The 19,316-nt window shown below is 40.7% G+C and overlaps 1 protein-coding gene across 4 annotated transcripts in view; it reads left to right on the forward strand.

Moving 5' to 3' along the window:
- LOC111861401 (sorting nexin-25) overlaps positions 1-15,843 on the forward strand; it is a 25,153-nt gene extending 9,310 nt beyond the window's left edge. For 3 of the 4 annotated variants that reach the window (XM_023845931.2, XM_023845930.2, XM_023845932.2), the window contains exons 6-19: positions 582-768; positions 886-1,006; positions 3,121-3,255; positions 3,586-3,795; positions 4,236-4,422; positions 4,593-4,708; positions 6,191-6,364; positions 6,837-6,976; positions 8,393-8,510; positions 9,076-9,209; positions 10,251-10,502; positions 11,126-11,269; positions 12,545-12,683; positions 14,340-15,843. In XM_023845931.2, the coding sequence (XP_023701699.1) occupies positions 582-768; positions 886-1,006; positions 3,121-3,255; positions 3,586-3,795; positions 4,236-4,422; positions 4,593-4,708; positions 6,191-6,364; positions 6,837-6,976; positions 8,393-8,510; positions 9,076-9,209; positions 10,251-10,502; positions 11,126-11,269; positions 12,545-12,683; positions 14,340-14,393 (2,111 nt within the window). In that variant the 3' untranslated portion in view covers positions 14,394-15,843. The remainder of the gene's footprint in view (positions 1-581; positions 769-885; positions 1,007-3,120; positions 3,256-3,585; positions 3,796-4,235; positions 4,423-4,592; positions 4,709-6,190; positions 6,365-6,836; positions 6,977-8,392; positions 8,511-9,075; positions 9,210-10,250; positions 10,503-11,125; positions 11,270-12,544; positions 12,684-14,339) is intronic. The other variant, XM_023845933.2, reaches the window with a different exon arrangement.
- The last annotated feature ends 3,473 nt before the right edge of the window (positions 15,844-19,316 follow it).

The following is a 19,316-nucleotide window of genomic DNA, read 5'->3' on the forward strand; positions in this document are numbered from 1 at the left end:
TCCCCATTCATGCCACATGACCTGCTCACCTCATCCTCCTTGACTTTATCATTCTAATTATACTTGGAGAAGAGTACAAGTTATGAAGCTCCTCATTATGCAGTTTTCTCCAACCTCCTGTCAGTTCATCTCTCTTTGGTCCAAATATTCTTCTCAACGCCCTGTTCTCAAACACCCTCAGTCTATTTTCCTCCATGGCCATTACTTACAGCGGAGAAAAATAAAGTCGGATACTTTTTGGACATACGGTGTATATATAAGAAGCTAATGAATGCAAACTAAAATACAAAGCTATAATCACTGGGATACCCCAAGATCAACTTTATTATTCCTATCAAGATACTCTTCAACAGAATAACATTTCTATTATATGGCCAGTCCTTTGTAATTGTGTCTCTTCTAATGCCATTAACAAAGTCTGAATTCCTTTTTGTTCTCTACAGATTTAATTTATGATTCTAACCATCCTTTTTTTCCCCCAATACTTCTCATAATTGTCATACACATTTCTTGAAAGTTACATTGTTTCCCTTTATAAGAGCCATGTTAACAGGTTTTTATAAATATAAATATGGTTTCAGTGTTCTATCCAGTCATTGAAATGCTGACTGATCCAGACTCCATCAATCAGAAAATTCTCACATACATTCAGCACCAGCCACAGTCAGAGGCTCTCAGCAAGAAGGCATATGTGTACGCTGCAAATTTTGAAGATTTTATAGAAACGATCAAAAGTTGCAATGATACCGAAGTATTGAAGCATATCAGGTACGTGCATTCACAGTTGTGGCTTATAAATGAAATAATTTATTTGTGGATGCTGACATGAAGTTACAATCCTAAATTTTTTATCATGTTTAATTATTTCGTTTGTTCCCCCTTCAGGTATAACATTGTTACTGAAATAATGCAGGCCACAACAAACCATAATTGGAAAAAGTCTATCAGGATGGATCCTGGCAGAGAAGTATTTTCCTTCAGTACAGGAAAGGGTGATATGCTTCAGGTGATTAATAAATGAGTTTGACAATATTAGCTTCTGTAAGAGTGTTCAAAGGCTGTGTTTTTAATGTGACCTCTGGATTTCATGCGAGGAGAAGTGTGACAAGAAGGGACAAGGCAGTGGTTGTAGCTACATTGTAGGTAGGAGGGAGGGTGAACTTCTGTTTGACTAACCCATGCACACCCTACAACCCATATCTTAGTGTACTCTATCATATCAATTGTTCAGAGTGACGAAATCTAAAAACACAGACAGTAGCTGTTTTTAAGTTACCTGAGAATGCAAAGTAATAACATGGTGAACTCACTTTTGATGTGACAGTGATAACAGATGAACCATTGGAGCTAGGATTTCTTAGATATCTTGTGTTGGGATGCGTCATAAATACATAATGAGCACTCTGAATGGAACTTCAATAAATATAGGAAAATTATACCTTATTTATATTTGGCTTTGGCTGGGACCAGAAGAAAATATTCACTAAATACAGGATTTCAGAATGTTGAAAATTCAATGAATTGATTCAGATGTGTGCCTTGTTTATCTAATCCTCTCTGAGGGGTCCATCATACGTGGGGCAATCCAAAAGTTTCCGAAATTTGAATTTTGCGCGCGAATGGTTATGAGTACATCGAAATACCGCTAGGTGTCTCCTCACACATCCTTCTTGAATCAGTGTGGCAAGCAGCGTCGAGCTGAGTGGTTGGGTTTATTGTTGGTGAACGTATTTCCATTGTTGTGTTTCCGTGAGTTTGCGGTTTTGCGATGGCTGACCTGAGAGAGCAGCGTGTCTGTATAAAGTTTTGTTTCAAACATGGGGAAACCACTGCAGAAACACACCAAATGTTGAAGCAAGCTTTTGGTGAAAACAGTTTAGGCCAGACACAAACTTACAACTGGTATAAGCGTTTTAAAAATGGCTGAACATTGACTGATGATGACGATCGTTCGGGATGGCCGTCAACCGGCAAAACACCAGAAAATGTCGCGAAAGTTAGGGATCTGATTCTGAAAGATCGTAGACTGACCATCCAAGACCTCTGTAACACCTTGGGACTAAGTTATGGTACATGTCAACGAATTTTGTCAGAGGAACTGAACATGAGGAGGATTGCAGCGAAATTTGTGCCACGACTGCTGCAAAATGAACAGAAGCAGCATCGCTTGGAAGTCTGCAGGGAACTTCAGCAATAGCTTCAAGAGGATCCAAACTTTCTTTCAGAGGTTGTCACTGGTGACGAAAGTTGGGTTTATGGCTATGACCCTGAAAGCAAGCAGCAATCGTCGCAATGGAAGAGCCCTTCTTCACCTTGGCCAAAAAATGCTCAACAAGTCAAGAGCAACATTAAGTTCATGTTGATCTCTTTTTTTGATATTGACGGGATTGTTCATAAGGAGTTCATCCCTCCTGGTCAGACAGTCAATAAAGAGTTCTATCACGATGTTCTAAGGCGTTTGAGGGGGAACATGAGGAGAAAACGTCCAGAGAAGTGGCGCACAAGCGACTGGGTACTCCACCATGACAACGCATGACCGCATACGGCTTACATTTTTCAGGAATTTATGGCTAAAAACAAGATGGCAGTTGTTCCCCACCCACCGTACTCACCAGACTTAGCTCCATGCAACTTCTTTCTCTTCCCCAAGATGAAAATCAAGTTGAAGGAGTGAAGATTTGAAACAATTGAGGAAATTCAAGCGGAAACGCAGACAGTACTAAACACCCTAACAAAGAAAGACTTCCAGGATGCATTTGAAAAGTGGCAGAAACGCTGGGATTGGTGTATGCGCTCCCAAGGGGACTACTTTGAAGGTGATGGTGCAGAATAAGATCTAGGTAAGATGTAATAGTTTTTATTAATATATTTTGGGAACTTTTGGATTGCACCACGTACTTTGTGTTGGCAACCTTAATGAAGAGAGGATTTGTGCATTCAGCAAGATTTGTATGACGATTTCTTTGGCTTCTGTTGTCTTTTTAAAACAATCTAATAGCTTCCTAATGATGACACAATAATCTTCATGGCTATATGATGACGGTGACAATGACACACACCCTTAAAGAAATTTTGAACACAGAATACCCATTGTATAATTATTGTATCTATTGATTTCAGACAAGACAGGTGAAGCGCTACATCGGCCAGTTAACATATGCAAAAAACCAGTGCGAGAAACGGTTACGTCTCCTGGGCTGGATGGGTTACCCTGTAGAGGAAGCAGTCGAGGCCAGCACTATGATCACCAGGAAGGTAATGAATTAGTTACATAAACTTCAAAGAACATCGTTGAAAAATGAATTTACTCAAGACCATTGTGTGTAGAGGGAGTCGGTATAGCAACGGATATAACATTGTGTAGTCTGTTGAAAGTCAACCATAGTTTTGAAGGAATAGGTTATATCCCAGAAGGTAGAACTCTTCATAACCACTAATGTGAGAACCTGAAATCCTACTTAAAATCAGTTGTGCAAATGCACTCACAACTGCACAATTTATGCCTCATATAAAAAGGGCCAAGGGGAACTGCTCTAGTCTTTACATTTCAGTCATGCATTGTGATCATATTATTTGCTTTCCTAGATATTAACGCTCTCTGAAGTGCTGGGGAGTGTGATTGGTCGCAGATATCTAACGCAGTTCTTGGAGCAGGTTGGCAGCGTTTCTCTGATTGGCTACTGGGCCGCAGTGGAGGAACTTCGCCAAACTAGCCGCAGTAGCTGGCATCAACTTGGAGCAGAGATATTCTACAAGTACATAAACACACCATCTCCAGACATCAGAGTAGACAAGGTTAGTAATTTCCTTTGCTGGTCAAAGCAGAGGAGGAGTACTAGTAATATTGTGTTCATTTCTGTACTCTTTTGCAGAGTGACATGGCATTACATGCCAGAATTCCACAAGATTACTCTGAACTTTGTCCTCCAACTAGTATTCAGAAAGAATATAATGTTCTGGGAAGTGGATCTATTTCTATTCTCAGGTGAAAGTATGGGAAGGCATCTGATCAGTTGGGTCCATTAGAAAGTCAGTTTCAGTCACTAGACTTAGTTCTTTCACCTGGATGCAGAAAAAGCTCATGTTTCAGAAACATATCCTTTTGGATTTCTGGATGATGGTTAGAGTCCCAAGCATAATACACCTTCCACAGGACACGTTAAAATTAACTTGGATTGCAAAAGAGTACTCTTGCATGTGTTTGTAAAGTTTTTAATTCGTTCTGAATATTTCAGCCAGTTCTGAAGAGAATGGAAGGTTTTCTTCTTGGAGACAAAGGTCCTGAAGTCTTCTATGAAGTTCAGGAAGAAGTAGTTAAAACTCTTGAAGAGAAATTCTATCCTCCGTTTCTTGTTTCTGAGCTTTATCAGAAGATGCAGGTGGCCATGGAAGAGGTCAGCATCCCAGAGAAAGATGACTCAGGTAAATTTCTTGTTAATCATCATCTACTAAAGGCCCATTAGCTTGTTATTTGTTAGGTTATGTGATGACATTGTCATGGATGAATCCATTTAATGTGTGAACATTTCTCGAGCTTCATACATCCTAATTATATTAATCTATTCTAATAGAAAATGTGACTTTATGTGTAGCCGATGTACAGACACCCTCAGGGAGCAAGAACCCTAACCTGCACATTGTCGACAAGTCCAATTATGCTCGGCGGAAACTCGATCAACTGCAAGAGAAACTGAGCAATAAAATGCAGGTTTGTTCAGTGAATACTTTCTAAAGTTATCCCTGGGCTTTAGTTAATTAAGCACCATGCCATGAAGACATATGAGGAGTGCAGGTGTAGCTCCACCATCCTTGGCTGTGGCACTAGGTGGAGGTGAATGGTCAGTTTTGTACCCCTGCTGCTTTACCCCCAGAGCAATTTTAGGAGGCTGGGCAAGTCCTAGAGCCTGTCTGGTTGTTTTGGAGAATAGAAAAATATCCTGTCCATGCCAGGAATCAAAATCTGATTCCTCACCCATCCAGTGTGTAGCCCAGTTGCTATATCAACTGAGCTATCCTGCCTCACACTTTCTTGTTATGTGCCAGCTCACTGAAATTTCAATGGGAAATTCTGGTGTTTATTAAGATCTTCTGACTTGAAGAAGACAGAGGTAGCAGCTTCCTCAGAAGCTGTTGTACCTTTCTACCAAACTCAGAAGACAGTAATCTTCCTAATCGCCATGAGAACCTGAGATCTCATGTCCTAATCTACATTTGGGTTCCATAAAATGCAGGGAATTTCATGGATGACCAACTAAATTGGAACCCACATTAATCAGAACTTCCAGTAACTATGAATTGACTTAAAAGTGCCACAAAAAAGAATCAGCACCTCCAAATATTACAAATTAATCTAATTATTTTACTTCTTGCAGTGAAAATTAATCCTTTTGAAATGATATTACGTGTTACTGGACCTGCACCTTTGGGTGTTGAGAGATATGACCCGGTTACTGTTTGCCCTGAGCCTGGTGCATAGTCGAACGTCTGTGTGTTCTGAACATTATTTTTATACAAAAAACATATAAATCTGTTGAATAAATAATTTACTGAAAATTCGAATTCCTTGTTTGAGATCCAGTAATTAGAACATACCAGTACTTCACTTGGCAGAGATAATAAGAGTTTGACTGTAATAAGTTTCTCAAGGACTCTGTTCTTTGGAATTAGTAAGCTAGTCATTGAGAACACAGTAATGAACCTGTAGGTTCACTAACTTCACAGCTGGCCACACCATAGCTCAAGCGGTTAGTTGCTGGCTTCCCATCACTGCGGCCCGGGTCTGGTCAAGTGGGATTTGTGGTGGACAAAGTGGCGCTGGGGCGGGTTTGCTCCAAGTACTTCGGTTTCCCCTTCCAATCTTCATTCCACCAAATTCTCCATCATAATCACCCAGGGCAGGCTACAATAGGCCAATCAGCGGCCACTGTGCTGAGTGGACCCAGTTGGACTTCACCCCCCACTAAGGGAATTTAGAAAAAAGAAAAAAACTTCGCAGCTAGTAGCTCATAAAGAAGAACTGTGCATCGTAGGACTAGTTAGTTAGAATGTGTTGTTAAGTAAACAACAAATGCATGAATGTATCTAAGCAAAATTGAAAATATATGCACGCAGATATTTAATAGAGGGACGTTTACATTGGAAGCTTGCAACCAACTGGAGAACCAAATGACTCTTAGTGTATTTGAAACAGGCACTGGAAGCACTGAAGACATCTCTGAAGCCAGAATCCAGAGTACTTGCAGTGCTAGAGAAGGAAGTGGAGCAGCTGCAAGGGGAAAAGCGGCAGTTAGAAGCACACCTCACCAGAACAGAAGCCTGGGGTGAACATCTAGGGCAGTGGCGAGCAGTTGTGCAGTCAGCGGAGGTAGACATACACTTCTGGCTCACGTTCCTCATTTAGGCTTTAGTAAGATAAGCTTACAGCTTTGAAAGCAGTTTGTGAATCCTTGATTGTATTTCTGGTCTCATATCTGTCCGAAATTGGAGAGAAGAGGATCACATATAGGGTTTTGGCGGGAAAACCAGAAGGAAAGAGATGACTATGAAAACCTTGACATGGGTGGAAGAATAATATTAGTGTGGATCTTAGAGAAATAGAATGGGGTGGTATAAACTAGATTTATCTGGCTCAGGATAGGGACTGGTGGAGGGCTCTTGTGAACATGGTAATGAACCTTAATGTTCCATAAAATGTTATGAAATTCTTGAGTAGCTGAGTGACTGGAAGCCTCTCAAGAAAAACTCAGCTCTGTGGAGTTGGTTTAGTTAGTTGTTTTTCATAAAATATTGGAGCATGCCTTGATCCTTATAATAGGCTTAATGCCCTCTTATTTCAGCTGTCAGAAGACAAGGAAATGCTGCAGTTTGTGTTGGTGGTGCATATTCTGGAAGATGAGTTAGATAATGATAGTATTTCAACTGGCTGGGTCGTCCTGAGAAAGCTCTCTGACTTCCAGGCACTCCACCGTGAACTGTGGTAGGTACATTACGCAGGATAATTCGCTCAGTTAAGGGTTGCAAATCATGCAGTATTTTACCAATGAAAACAGAATTTGACAACACCAACCTGGTGCCTGCCTGCTTGACCCATGCCATTTCTACAGCGTGTGATTCCACATGTTGTGTGAGGGAATAATATTTATGAACATGGAGTGTCATGTCAGATTCTGCCGCCAGGCAGCGCAAAACCAATTTCATTTTCTTGTGTCATCCAGTTATTTTTTGTATCTGCTGAAGTATGTACTTGCTGAGTTCTGTTTTCGTTGGAAAATTATTGCGTGATTTGTAATACTAATTCAATACTGCCTTTGTTTGAACCGTTCTGTATATTATGAGGTGGGATCAAAATGTTTTAATACTAAATTTTTTCTTAATGCATTTTGCATTTGGTGATTATTCTGTGCTGTTCCTTTCAAAGTATTTCTCTTGTGATTTGATCTGGCATCTGCCATAAACTACAGATTTCAAATATTAAAATATTTTATCTTAAACACACTCAAACTATGCTTTAGGTGTGGGTTTAACTTCAAAAGTTTCTGTCTTCCTTTTAGTACTTAGTAGACTGACTTGCTGCAGGCTGGATTACTGGGGTTTTGAGTCCCAGTAAGAGGCAGGTGACTTATGCTTGCTTTTCCAAGACAGGAGCTTTGGTCTCTGTTAGTCAGTCATGGTTAGAAATATGAACTAAAGTCATGGAGCAGGGAGGTGGTAGTCACCCAGGTGCTCAATAAATTCCCTGACTTCCTTGGATCCCAAAGTGTCAGTACCATTGTCACCACTGCCCCATATCTGCAGCTGATTGAATCCACACTTACATCTCATGTCATTAGGATCACTTTTGATATTCTCTTATCCACATCTGGTTCTCCAAAATGATCCCTTCATCAATGATTAGAACATTATTTTGGTAATGTTATCATTTTATTCTGAAAACAGGAAATTAAGGGGCATGTTCGTACCTAAGAGGAAGTAACCTGCATAATGAGGAGCTTCATAATTTGTACTCCTTTCCAGATATTTTTAGAATCATCAGATTAAAGAAGATAAGAGATAGGCAGGACATGCTACACGCATGGAAGGAAGGAGAAGTGTATACAGAATATTGATAGGAAAACCTGAAGGAAGGAGACTACTAGGAACACTAGCTGTAAGTGGGAGAGTAATATTAAAATTGTTAGTAAAGAAGTAGATTAGGTGTGTATGAATTGGATTCATCTGGCTCAGAATAGTGACTAGTGGTGGGCTTTTATGAACATGGTTATAAACCTTCAAGTTCTATAAAATTATTGGACTCTTTTGAGTAGCTGAACAACAGTTTAACTTCTAAAGGAAGGCTGTGCTTCATCGAATTACTAATGATTGTATTGCTAGTGACTGTTTCACTCAATTTCAGCCATATGAGTCCCAGTGTAAAGAGTCTGGAACTTCCTTCTCAGTCACTTAAGTTCCGATTTGGGAAAGGAACAAGTTCCCTTGAAAAGGCAAGAATGCAGATTCATAAGTATTTAAAGGTAAGATATAATTCCTAGCTCTGTCCTGTTAGGATGGTGTACAGTTTAGTGCATATTTGAAGAAAGTTCCCTAAAGTACATAGTGCTACTTTGTCTGTAAGATAAAGACACATTCGTATATATGTACAGGATCATTCACTTGAACGAGGTTCCAAATTAGTAACTGTAAATCACAGTAATTTACTGATGAAAATAAAGCTTGGTGGGTACATACGTAGATGGTAGATGTTCATGACTTCTGCAGCCGGCATGGCAGGGAGAGATGACAGGCTGACAGAAAATGGCACAAACTGTATCGGTATTGCAGAGTACATTGTTTGGCAAAGTTTTATTCTTATTGATAAATTATTGTATGATACATATTTATTAATTTGGAGCCTCCTGTGTGTGAACCAATCTGTATATTTGGGTGCTGACATACGGGGTGGGCCAGAGTTGCATTACACCATTGTGCCACAACTTTCAGCCTCTGCCTATGTTGCAGACAGCCCCGATACTTATTTTTACGACTACACCCCTGATTGTGGATGGATTAAATTTTATGTGTCGCTTTAATTTGTGACAGTTTGTGCTGGAGGATGACAGGCTGAACCAAAGTGAGGCCCTCTATACATTCCTGAGCCCAAGTTCTGCACATCTGAAGCAAGTTTCACCTTCCCCAAAGAAATCCAAGTTTTCACTCTCAACTCTCTTCAAGAGGTAAAGTACTTACCATTACTCATCCATATACCAGATGCAAGTGTGCATAGTAAAAGCATATACTAATGCTGGTATAACATCCACTGAGAGTTGAACAGGAAGTTGCATCATTTTTTATATAGGCTTTCATACTGTAAGCTTCCCCTTCTTTCTCATATTCCTTCCCAATCCTACATGCTATTTGAATGATGTGCCAAGACCCACATTAACACCATCTCCCATGAATAACAGACATAAATAGTCAATCAAACCATCCCCTTTATATGGTATACTAAACTTCAGTTATCCACATCAAAATGTTATCACCACTCGTGTAAGAGATACTGTGTCCTGGAGCAAGAGATCTGCCCATCATTCATAATCTACTACACAACTTAGGGCCTGACAATTCATTTTTATGGTAACTTGAAATTGCATGACAATGGTAAATCCCACATTTATGGAACTCTTTTATGTAAATATAAGAATAACTGGAACAGTATCCAGTGCAGGTCAGAGTGTTATCTGCTGGCTTGGGACACTGTGTAGTCTTGTTGACAGATACTGACATGTGGGAGTAACATCCTGCCTCCGTCTTCAGGATTGGAGTGTGCATCAGGAATTGGTTCAGTTATATATAGGCAGATTGCAAGAAAGGTTTCCACTGAGACCCACCGAAGTTGTTAAGGAAATGGAGCCTAATTTGGGGCAGTGGGAATGTTGGGTATGGAAAGGCCCCTTTCCATGGATGCATTGTGTTTTGTCACAGGAAGGAACTGGAATTATGAAAGATGATCCTTTTAAGGGCAAGTTTCTCATGCAGAATACTCTGACCAGGAAGAGAGAGATGGCATGTTCCTCCAAAATGTCAATATCTGCATACAAACTACAGGATGTCACAACTTAGAAGACCACAATATGAATAATCACGATCATGAAAACTTCAGAACTTGCATAATGTACAGTATGAGTTCAATGAAATCACATTCTTTTTTCAGTCAATAATTGTAGGATTCCTGCATGATCTGCAGACATTAATGGCTCAAGTGTTTAATGTGGTAGCAGTGCAGAGCTAGGTCGAGAAGCATTTGGTTCCGGTTCCGCTGGCAGAGACAGCGATGAAGAAGATGTTACACTCCTCCTGGATGATGGTGAAGGAAGGAGCCCTGTGTTGGGAGAGTCAGGCATGGATGGGATTGCAGAGCCTCTGTACAACCTGCTGGGGGAAGTGTTTGACCTACGCGGTGTCTTCAAGTGGCTCAGGAAGACTCTCATCACATTCGTACAGATCACTTACGGGAGGACAATAAACAGGTGATGCAGTTTTGATATTGTCCACCTAATGATGAGGTTCTACAATGCACCACTATATAAGACGCAGTGTGATTTTTAGGGGCATCTGGTTAGGAAATGAACTGCACCTTGTACACTAGGAAATACAATAATTAAAACTGGGTGTGAGATTATGTACTGCATTCTTCTTTTATTTTGAGATTAGAATTTTGAACAGTTTCAAGAACAAGAATTTTCTCTGTAACACCAACTTTCTCACCGTAATCACAATTTATGACACAGTTAACGTTTTCACAGTGCAGTGAGATATATGTAAGAAAACAGTTTCAGGCCAGTTCCTTCACCATGGGCAGATTGAGGGAGGGGGGGAGAGAGAGAGATATTATTGACAAGTTCATTCATGCTAGTGTTGCCAACCATTACATTTCTAATGTCTTGGGTAGTGTGCATGCTTCTGTGTAAAGCAATAGTCACCTGAAAATTTGCGAAGTCTGACACTGAAAAATCTGTGTTTGAATTCAGATCAGTGTATATTGATGATTCGGTCTTGAAAATTTGAGACTCACAGATGACTACTTTCCTTATTTGAAAGCTCATGAGGAGATAATATAAGAATGGCTGCACTTTATCAAGTTCTATTCCAGGCAGGTGTGTGAAACAGTGAGCTGGTTGTTCTCTGAACCAATGATATACTATTACATCAAACTCTTACTCAAATCTTGGTGGCCAAATGGAAAGCTGACAACGGCTCCATCACCAAGAACAGAAGAAGAGAAGTTAAGCACAAGGTATGGAAACACTGTCATCCAGTTACGTCCAAAAGTTCTTGACAGTGGCACGTTAATATAATGATTGACTTCTTGGGCCACAGTGTGATTCTTCTGCATAATGAGGAGCTTCATAACTTGTACTATTCTCCAAGTATAATTAGAATGATCAAGTCATAGGGATGAGATGGCCAGGGCATGTAGCATGGATGGAGGAGAGGAGGAATGCATTTAGGATATTGATGGAAAAGCCAGAAGGAAGAAGACCACTGGTAAGACCAAGACATAGGTGGGTGGACAATATTAAAATGNGGGATGAGATGGCCAGGGCATATAGCATGAATGGAGGAGAGGAGGAAGCATTTAGGATATTGGTGGAAAAGCCAGAAGGAAGAAGACCAGTGGTAAGACCAAGACATAGGTGGGTGGACAATATTAAAATGTTTCTTAGAGAGATAGGTTCGGTTGGTATAGATTGGATTGATCTGGATCAGGATGGGGACCACTGGAGGGCCCTTGTAAACACAGTGATGAACCTTCAGGTTCCATAAAATGCTGGGAAGTTCTTGAGTAGCTGCACAACTGGCAACTTATCAAGAAGGGCTCAGCTCCATGCGTGAGTGAGTGAGTGAGTGAGTGAGTGTGATTCTTCACCATATCAACTTCCCTGAAATGATTTGCTGTATACAAGATACGTACAAAAAGGTGGAATCATCTCTGTGCTTAGTGAAGCACTATTCCGCAAAGACTTTTTGAGGCAGTGCAGTTTTGCACCACTATTCCTAACCTCGGCACCATATTGAGGTGAGTGGTCGACCCCCTGCCTTCCCCCATAGCTGCTTTGCTCCCAGGGAAACAACCCTCAGCGCCCATTGGAGGAGGTTTGCTGGGCCCCACAACTCGTCTGGATGCCATGGAGAAGAGAAACATGTCTTACTTTTGCCAGGAAATGAATCTGGATTCCTCATCTGTCCAACCTATAGCCTATTCACCACACTGACTGACCTGTCGCAGCTACAATAAAAGAATAAAACATTTATCTCATTAATATTTATTTCTTTTATTTGACTAACTTTAATGACAAGCAGCGGTCGCTCTGTCAGTATAGTTCACTTGCAGACTTCAGGCCACGGAGTATTTGAAACATTTTTTCATTATGATATATATTTAATGAAAGGTAAGGAAAAGGCAGTTTATGTCTGAAGTGTGTCTATGCTCTTTATTAACTTTGTAATTATATATTTTTGGAATGTTGAGGCCAATGAGGGATGCAAGAACTGAATTATTAATTTGCAGGTCTGAGGCACGTCAGCAGTTTCTCAGCAACATTCCTGAAGTGCTGAGTACCCTAGTGGGTCAGCAGAACGCACAGAGGGGGGCCATAAAGGTCTTTGAGACACTTCAGGACCCAAGATTAAACAAGCAGCTCTTTTACGTAAGTTCCATGTTACCTTTCCCCTCTTATGGGGTGAATGGTGATTCTTTAGAAGTTTGTGTCAGTGTTGCACAGTTCATGTTCATGCAGAAATTTGCTGCTTATACACCGTCTGAGAATTTGATAATGTGTTCATAAAAGCCTACAGCTGTACTTGTTTTTTCCACGGTTCAAAAGCACTGCCCTTAATGCTGTCAAGTGCCGCTTGTGATTCCCTTTGGATGTCAGACACTTGTTTCAAAATGTCATCCTTTCAGTTTCATTTTCAATTTGGCAAGCAAAGTGAAATCACAGGGGGCTAAGTCCAGTGAGTAGAGAGAAGGGAGAATGGTAATCATGTTGCTGTTAGTCACATACTCTGTGGTTTTCGGGGACATGTGGGTGGGCGCATTGTTGTGATGAAGGAGCAATGTGACACATATTCAAATTTTCCATTAAGATCTGGCAAACTCCATAACTGTTCCCAGCAGTGTCTGCAAGCTTATGGATTGTTCGACAATGGTCTTTGTGGATGAATTCTCAAATTTTTTCAACATATTCTGTCATTTTGCTGGTGCTTGGTAACCCTGAACGTTTGTTATCTTCATCTGAGCCGCCCTTGAGACATGAATGCCATTCAAAAAGCACTGCCCTGCTTAAAAAATGTTCTCCAAAAACCTGACAAAGCATTTCAATTGATTTGGTACCAGATTTACTGAACTTCACACAAAACTTGATGCAGACACGTTGCTCGGTTTTGCCATCCATCGCAGACAAAACGAAACACCAAGTCAAAGAAAGCACTTGCATATAAACAGTGAGTGATCACAGTGTAGTGTCACATGGTAGACTGATGCAATAGGCTTGCAGAAGTGCGACCTTGGCCTCCCCTTCTCATCTTCTTTCACTGAAGCAGTTACAACAATAACAGTCCAGGAACTTCCCGATACCACCTCATGTACTAATCTTCCTATCATTTGATGTTATTATAATCTTCCTGGTTGATAGCATCATTGAATAAAGTAAGAATTATGAGTAAACAATATCGTCTTCCCACCTGTAAATATGTCTTCTGAATGGTTTCTTCTCTAGAGATCTTGCAACTACAGTTGTGTAGCCATGCATGCAACGTGCCCCACCCACTCTCCTTGATTTTGTCACCCAAATATTAGGTCAAGAATACTGTCTTCTGGGGGTATAATGCCCTGTAGCCTGGTACAAGTTCACTGGAGAAATATAGTAGCTTACTCTTCATCCCTGAAAATGGAGGCAATACATTCTTCCAAAACATCATTGGCATCACATCCCGGAAGATAGTAGTCATCACTCACTGCTGTAAGAATTCCAAATCCAACTTTTGAAGCTACTCAGTCTGTAATTTTTCCCCATTCTACTGTTGCTTCATCTTCCCTAAGTACAAGGTAGTTCCAAAGCACTTGTCCTTAAAAGCACGTTCAGTGTGTGTCCTTCCCTCTGCTTTTATTGGCTCTGTGTTGTTCAGCTGCACTGCACACACAGGTCCAGCACTGCTTACAGTGTAAATGGGTTGAAGTCCAGCTACTAACATTAGCAGATTCAGATCTGATATTCCTGGACGATAGAGGTTAGTGTAAGAGACTAGCTTTCACACCTGTACAAAACTACTGCCAGTGAATTTAAGAAAATGTGATGTTACAGGATCTGTTTGAAGTGCTGCTGTCTGCGCTGTGTCCTGAGCTTAAAAATGAGTGATAAAGCACATTCCAGAGTGGCAGTGTGTGTATCAGTGGCATATGGTATGGTCCATCTCTGGTAAATGGGTGTTCCAGAAGACAGGCAGTGGTAGGACGTGGGACATCTCAAATATAACAAGATTTTATTTTCACGCTTTTAAAAGTTAAGAGTTTTATCTTCTGGGATACATGCACTTGTGAACCCACCTCTCTGCCTTGTCTGTTGCTTGGGCCATGCATCCAGTGCGCATATATTCCACCTATCATTCCTCCCTTTATCTCCCGTCCCTGGTGGTAAGCAGCTCACTGGTAGTTGATACCTTGCATCGGGAGGTTGACTTCGCAGTTTCGTGTGGTTCCTTTGAAAAATTGTTCTGGTTTGCGGGTGTCTCCTGATCAGGCAGTCTGGCCCATCCATTATTTGCTGAAGTTTTATATTTTTTTAAATGAACGGGGGGATTTTACCTCAAGTTTCTTCTGGCTCACCTTGTGATTCTTTCTTTCATTTTTTCTCTGGCTAAGATATTATTTGCTCAGGAATGAGCTTTTCCTATGTTTTATCTTGTGTCATTAAATATATGCATATAATTTATTGATATTCTGTTTACTGCTTTCATGTGTTGTGTAGTTTGTATGCCCCCTCCCACTAATTGTCTCCATCTCATTCAGTCCACAGCAGTTCAAGTGGTTTACCCATGTAACCAATGGGATGGTGATGGTGCACTGTGTAGATATCCCAGAAGCAAGATCTTGTTTCAGCCCCTTTAAAAGTTTAAGGGTTCCGTCTTTTGGGTTATGAAGCCATGTAGGTATCCCAGAAGAAAGAACTCTTCATCAACACTGCTATGAGAACCTGAAAAGTGTCTGGGTGAGTGTTGAAAGTGGGCGTTGGTGAAGAGTGTGAGAACAGCAGTGCAGACAACCCACATTGCTGTTAAAAAAAGAAGTGGGAGAAACTATTCAGTGAGACCATACTTTTTTTTTATTTCTATGTGAAATACATTCCTCTGGTCTGAGCACTGAATTGTGATGATGTGGTTTCTTGGAATTTGAAGACGGAACCCTTTTGAAGATCATGAAGCAGGCGAGTTTTAATAAGAATGCTTTCAAGGCCGCTTGGTCTCTCTTAATTTTATGTTTGTCTACAGTATTACTCTTTTGAGGGCTGATAAGGAAACTTCAGCTGATGTAGTTATGGATAGGACTGTCAGTGCTGTCAACTTGTATACTTTTTGCATTACCATTGTAAACTGTTTTTCTTCATGCCAGTTGTGAAGAAACAGTGAAGCATTTTAAAAGTTAATAACCTGTTTCTCCACTAGAGCGTGACAGAGTATGTGTGACCAATCTGTTCAGTTTGCCATGGAGCAATGGGCAGTGAGGGAGTGTATGTAAGCTGTACTTACTTATGGAGCTAAGCCCTTCTTGAGGACAATCCAAATATGCAGCTACTCAAGAATTTCCCAGCATTTTATGGAACCCTAAGTTTCATTCCCATGTTCACAAGACACCTCCACTGGTCCCTTTCCTGAGCCAGATCAGTCAAATCCATACCATTCCATCCTATCTCTCTAAGATCCATTTTAATATTGTCCACCCACCTATGCTGTTGGTATTCCCAGTGGGCTCTTTCCTTCTGGCTTTCCCACCAATATCCTATATGCATTCCTCTTCTCCCCCATTCGTGCTACATGCCCTGCCCACCTCATCCTCCTTGACTAGATCATTCTAATTATACTTGGAGAAGAGTACAAGTTATGAAGCTCCTCATTATGCAGTTTTCTCCAACCTCCTGTCATAGAACTTTATGTTCAAATGAAAGTGTTACAGAATCAAGGAAGAGGTTTAGATGAGATTAACTGGAAGGAAGCTCTTTCAACAAACACAGTTTTTCTGTGGGTTAGGCAGTGTCATAAGGAAGGCTTTGTCTTATAAAGCCACTTGGCTTACTTTATCTTGTTCACATATGTGAGACTATTGGATCTGCCATATGTTTGACAGGAGTGCATGACACAGTACAGTAACAGGAAATTTTACCCCTACAAAATTCAAGTTGCAGAACAATTTGGAGTTTATGTCTGCTATGAATGATTTCTCATTTTAGAGATATGCCCTGGCCCCCTTGTTGACCAGACTGAACTGCCCCTGAACACTCTCCCTGGGAATATATGAAGGTAAAATGTCTTGTAATCAGCCAGTGGACATAGATGAGCTAAAGGTAAAAATGTGAGAAGAAATCACAGGAATTTCATCTGAAACAGTTTGGGGAATGAAGGCAGAGTTTCTAAGTGCATATTCACCATGGTTTCAACAGTATGGTGGCGATCTACAGGACATATTTTGCAATATGTAAACTGTTTGGAGAACAGTGTAAAATACTGTAGAAGTAGAGTGTGTTTAAAATGAAAAGCTTTGCATTTTATAAAACAGACCATTTTAAAAACACTACACTATTTCTGCCACATGGTGTATATGGGACCACTTCATGAGCTGATTTGGCATTCAGATTAAGTCATTTGATGTTAGGTCATTACTCAAGTGCTCAGAATAAAGAAAGGTATGCTGTATTATGTGGGAGCCGGGATAGCGATGTTGGTATAGCAACTGGCTCCATGCTCAGCAACTGAGGAGTTGGAGTCAAGAGTCAGAGTCCAGAGGCAAGATTTTTCTCATGTCCACATTGTCCAGACCGTTTCTGGGGCCCACCCATCCTCTCTAAGGGGTACTGGGGACTCCTTACCTGGAGGTAAAGTGGCTGTGGCTTGAAGCTGACCACTGACCTCCAACTAGTACTAAGGGTAAGAATACCTGGATCTATACATCAGCTGCCCCATATGCTTTCATGGTATGGTGCTTAGTTAAGCACAGGGGCAACTTACCTCTTTATACCATATTTTGTTTCATGTTCGTCCTCATGAGACTGTTATCTAAGGAATGAAATTCTGTAGTTTCCACAAGTGATAGAAATTCATGCTTGTGAAAACTTTCCAAAACTTTATCATTTAAGTGAATATGCAGATTGCCTATTATCTCATTGAGTACATCAAAACGACTAAAGGATTTCCATTCATTTGATTTCTTGAAGTCTCCACAGATTCGTTTTTAGTAGCATCCAGTTCTTTGGCTGTGCTCTACAATTAATTTGATGTTAATGTTATATTTTAGCGTCCTGTTGCACTGATTTAAGTCCATGATTTATTTAAACCATCTTGTAGTGCATACACTCATTTATCTCCTTCTCTCCCTTGCACTANACTCCACGAAGCTCAGTTCTTCTTGAGAAGCTAGTAGTTGTTCATTTACTCAAGAAATTCCTGGCATGTTATGGAACATGAACATTCATTACTCTGCAAGAACCCACTATTAATCCCTTTCCTGGGCCAGATTAATCCAATCGACACTCACGCATCCTATCTGTTTTAATGTTATCCCCTCACCTATGCCTAGGAATTCCTATTTGTTCTCAGTAGACTGGTAGAGAAGATCCTTTTCTAATGAATTGAGGCCTCGGCTGGAACTTGGTTATATGTTCAGGTGTGGCAGGGGGGATCACTTGGTGAATGACACTGCACGACTGTAGACATCTTGCCATCAGCAATCCACGAGGTCTTCCTCCAGCACACGAGGTCTGAATTGTTGGCCCCTGCTGCCAAGTAAAAGCAATCATCAGCTCTTGTAGGCTTTCATGAGGACCCAGGAGGGAAGACTTAATTGAATTCCATGGATGGGGGTGAATAGTGTCCCTCGAGAGGAAGAGATGAAGCCAGCTGAGGGCTTAGCTGGAGCTCCAGGTGTCCCTGTCAGTGAATGACAGAGGGTGTCTGGGATATCCCCCTGCTAGCAGCCCAGAGAAGAAGACATATGTCAATATAACCTTTAGCTGTATATGGGTATTGCCATTGGGAATTAAGGGGTCTGCAATCTAGAGGGTTTTGGCTCTAGCTGAGAGGCCCTGTAGAAATCAGTGCTTGGAGCAACTATGAGTTGTCCCCCTCTCTCATGTCAGTACTCAGTACTCCTAGTGGCCTCTGTCCCTCAGGTTTTCTACCCAAACTTCCTATGCACATCTTGTCCATGAATGCTACATGCCCTGCATTTCTCACCCTTCTTGATTTGATTACTCTAATAATATTTTGAAGCTCTTCACTATGTAGTTTTCTGTAGCCACCTGTTACAGGATGTCAGTATGAGAACAGATGCCAAAAAATACTTCAAGAAGAAAGCACCATTGAAAACTGCTGAGAAGTGCCACATAGCCATGTGCTTTTGAAACTGTTGGAAGTGCTCATTTTAATTTTCAGTGTTATCATCAGGTTATGAGTAGTTACTATTTAGGATCTGAGATAACTGGTAACAGAACTTCACAAACAGAAATCAAATTCGCTGTACATAAAACAAATTGTTTAAACAATGCAGTGTGGAATAATAAATACAGCAGATGCCAAAAGTAAGAAACTGCAGAAGTGTCATTAGGCCCATACTGACTTACATAACAGAAACAAGACCAGATATGCCCAAGAGCAAGCAAATGATGAAACAACTGAAAAGAGATCACTGGGAAAACCAGTGCAGAAAACGAGTTTTGACCTTATCAGAAGCCAAGATATTATGTGACAGTGATATGGTCAAAAGAATGGAGAGACAAATGGAACAAACTTGTTCTGACACCAGAGATAATTTTAAAGCTTGTATGAGATAGCTCTCCTCAGGCAGATGTAGCCCTGGCCAACTGCATAAATGGTGGAGTGACTCATTCTGGGGGGAAAAGGAACAGGCTAGTAGCCTGACTTAAAGAAGATGAGGAAGAGGAGCATTGAAAGAGAAGAAAGAAAGAAGATTTAAAAAATTGAGCTTTGTGTGTCTGTAACTCTATTAAGGAAACAAGATGTACAGTTCCACCCAGTAGAGATCCTGTCTTGGCGATATCTTTCCAGAAAACTGC

The sequence above is a fragment of the Cryptotermes secundus genome, unplaced genomic scaffold (assembly GCF_002891405.2).
Source record: "Cryptotermes secundus unplaced genomic scaffold, Csec_1.0 scaffold289, whole genome shotgun sequence".
Lineage (NCBI taxonomy): Eukaryota > Metazoa > Arthropoda > Insecta > Blattodea > Kalotermitidae > Cryptotermes > Cryptotermes secundus.